Source organism: Halyomorpha halys, unplaced genomic scaffold, assembly GCF_000696795.3.
Source record: "Halyomorpha halys isolate HHAL.00 unplaced genomic scaffold, Hhal_1.1 Scaffold291.1, whole genome shotgun sequence".
NCBI lineage: Eukaryota > Metazoa > Arthropoda > Insecta > Hemiptera > Pentatomidae > Halyomorpha > Halyomorpha halys.
In genome coordinates, this window is record NW_027109101.1 from 1,007 (window position 1) to 3,514 (window position 2,508).

The following is a 2,508-nucleotide window of genomic DNA, read 5'->3' on the forward strand; positions in this document are numbered from 1 at the left end:
AGCCTATAGATCTTGCTAAGTAATATTTGTCAAATAATTTCTTCTGTCTGTCAAGAAATAATTGAACAGAAAAACTTTAACAGGAATTGAAAAAAAAAGAACTATTTGATGGAGTTAAAATTAAAAGGGATGGAATGTTTTCATTGGTTAGGGAAATCTAAATTAGTTTATGGGAAACAACTTATACTCTGGATATCGTTTTTAACGATCTGCGAGAGTCCAAGCATATTCCTTCATAAGGGGTATTCATGATGTTGTGTTAAATGTTATATGTTTTACCATGTTAAATGTTATAAATATAGGATTGTGAGCAGCCCTATTTGAAGTCATGTTAAACGTTAAATGCATAAGAGCCCCTAGCGGATTTTCTCAGCAACTTGTTGTATAAGCCTTTATGTTTATAACCTTCCTTCCAGACCCTCATGTTATTGTTTACTTCAGTTTTGATTTAAGTAATTAATTACAACATGCCTAGAGTGAGTGAAAAGTGGAATTTGTGTGAAAGTTTAGCTTATGAGTGTCTTATTGATCTTCAAACTTGTGAAGAAGAGAATGAAGATGAGCTAATTGACAACTGTATTGAAAGTCACAACAACTAATATGGCGGCGATCTCAACTGGTCTATTGTGTGACGTCATTCTCGATTTAACTTACCAAGTAACAGACTCTCAGCCATGTTAAATGTTATTTCGTTTTACCACGGCAAAAGAAGGCAATTTTTTTCGATTTAACACGAGTTTTTCCATTTAACACGCTTTAACATAGATCATGAATACCCCTATAACAGCCGATTGTGGTTATAACCAATCACTACACACATCATAAAAATGTGAAATAAATGTGTTTTAAATGAATTAATGCTACAAACACTAATAAATTGTTAATTTGGATGATGATAGCTTTATTTGACATCCAGTCATTATAACCGTGGTTGCTATTTAAATTAATATAAATTAATTAGTAAGGCTCTGAAAATATTTTTCACTCTAAGTGAAATATATAAGTCGTTATGTGCGATATCCAGTGAAGTACATTCTATACCACCATGGTTCTAAAAGCAAACTAAAAACAATATTTATCAAAATGGATTTAGTGAATGACACAATTTCTTCCTTATTAAACTATAATAGTTTATTTCATATCATACAGCAACGTTTCGGGAGATTTCCCTATCTTCAGGCTGCTAAAAAACAAATTCAACAAAACCATAAACATGTGCTTATAACAACATTAATATATCATATACACATTCAAAGAACTATTTATAAATTATTTACTTGATAACAAAAACCTATATATGACATATAATTTTCTCCTATTTGTCATACTTGCTAATATATTATAATATTAATGTCATTATTGAGTAAAACTTTCTAATAGTCATACATTATAGGAGAATAATTACCTTTCTGAAGGTTATCTTCCATTGTGATAACAACCATATAGACTATAAAATAATTTTCTCCTACCTCCTTTATCACAAAGATGAACAATAAAAGCTAAAATTAACAATTTTTCAAAAACTATTTCTATTCTATTTATTATATAACATTATTATATGTCATATATAGGTTTTTGTTATCAAGTAAATAATTTATAAATAGTTCTTTGAATGTGTATATGATATATTAATGTTGTTATAAGCACATGTTTATGGTTTTGTTGAAGAAGATGGCCTCGAATCCTTCTACTCTAGAAATATTATTGGAGTTCTATTTAGATTCTCCAGGAAACTACATTATGCCATTGTAATATAACTGGTTGTATATTTCTTTCTTTAATACAGTTGTAAATTTCTATAGATAAATAATAAAAAGATGCATAACGCATTTAAAATTTTAACGAATTGTAATGAGAAACGCATACTATTTTATTATCCAATGATAGTATTAATATAACATAATTCTGCTTAAAGCTGACTAATGAATACGCAGTTAATTTTTTACTCTTCTGAATAGTTAATAACGTTAATTTGATTCTGTGGTGACAATGTTGTTTTCCCCGAAAACAAAAAAAAATTCTACTCGTAAATAAGTGAACTTCACTAATATAAAACGATTAATTATATTTTGACTATACCTGCTATCCTGATACTTGGAGTCTGCGTTGACGAAGTAGGCCAGTTGTAGAGATGGCACCTTCTCGATGACACCATCCTCCGAGACGACAGGTCCTCCGAAGTACACCGGGAATATGTGAGCGTCCCAGGTCACGGGGTTGATCATGATGGGGAAGGTGAGGTTGAGGGCACCCGTGACCACGTCGTCCATGATCTTGTCCAAGTTGAGGATGTCGTTATCGAAGCACTCGCCCTCCCAACGGGCGCAGATCTCCCGGTAAGTATATACTTCCTGGTCCTCCCCGAAGGTGATGGAGGCGTTCCTTATGATCTCGTCCAGGATACGTAGTTCCCGCCATACCTCAACTGAGAGTAGGTCGTCTCCTTCTTTTGGCAAGATGATGACTCGTCCGAATCGACCTGAGAATCATAGAGTAAATTTTTAAAAG

The 2,508-nt window shown here is 32.3% G+C and overlaps 1 protein-coding gene across 1 annotated transcript in view; it reads right to left on the reverse strand.

Moving 5' to 3' along the window:
• Positions 1-2,079: 2,079 nt before the first annotated feature.
• LOC106680811 (patched domain-containing protein 3-like) overlaps positions 2,080-2,508 on the reverse strand; it is a gene marked incomplete at its 3' end in the record, with an annotated part of 284,865 nt that continues 284,436 nt past the window's right edge. Inside the window, exon 6 of the mRNA XM_067047328.1 lies at positions 2,080-2,479. Coding sequence (XP_066903429.1) covers positions 2,080-2,479 — 400 coding nt within the window. The remainder of the gene's footprint in view (positions 2,480-2,508) is intronic.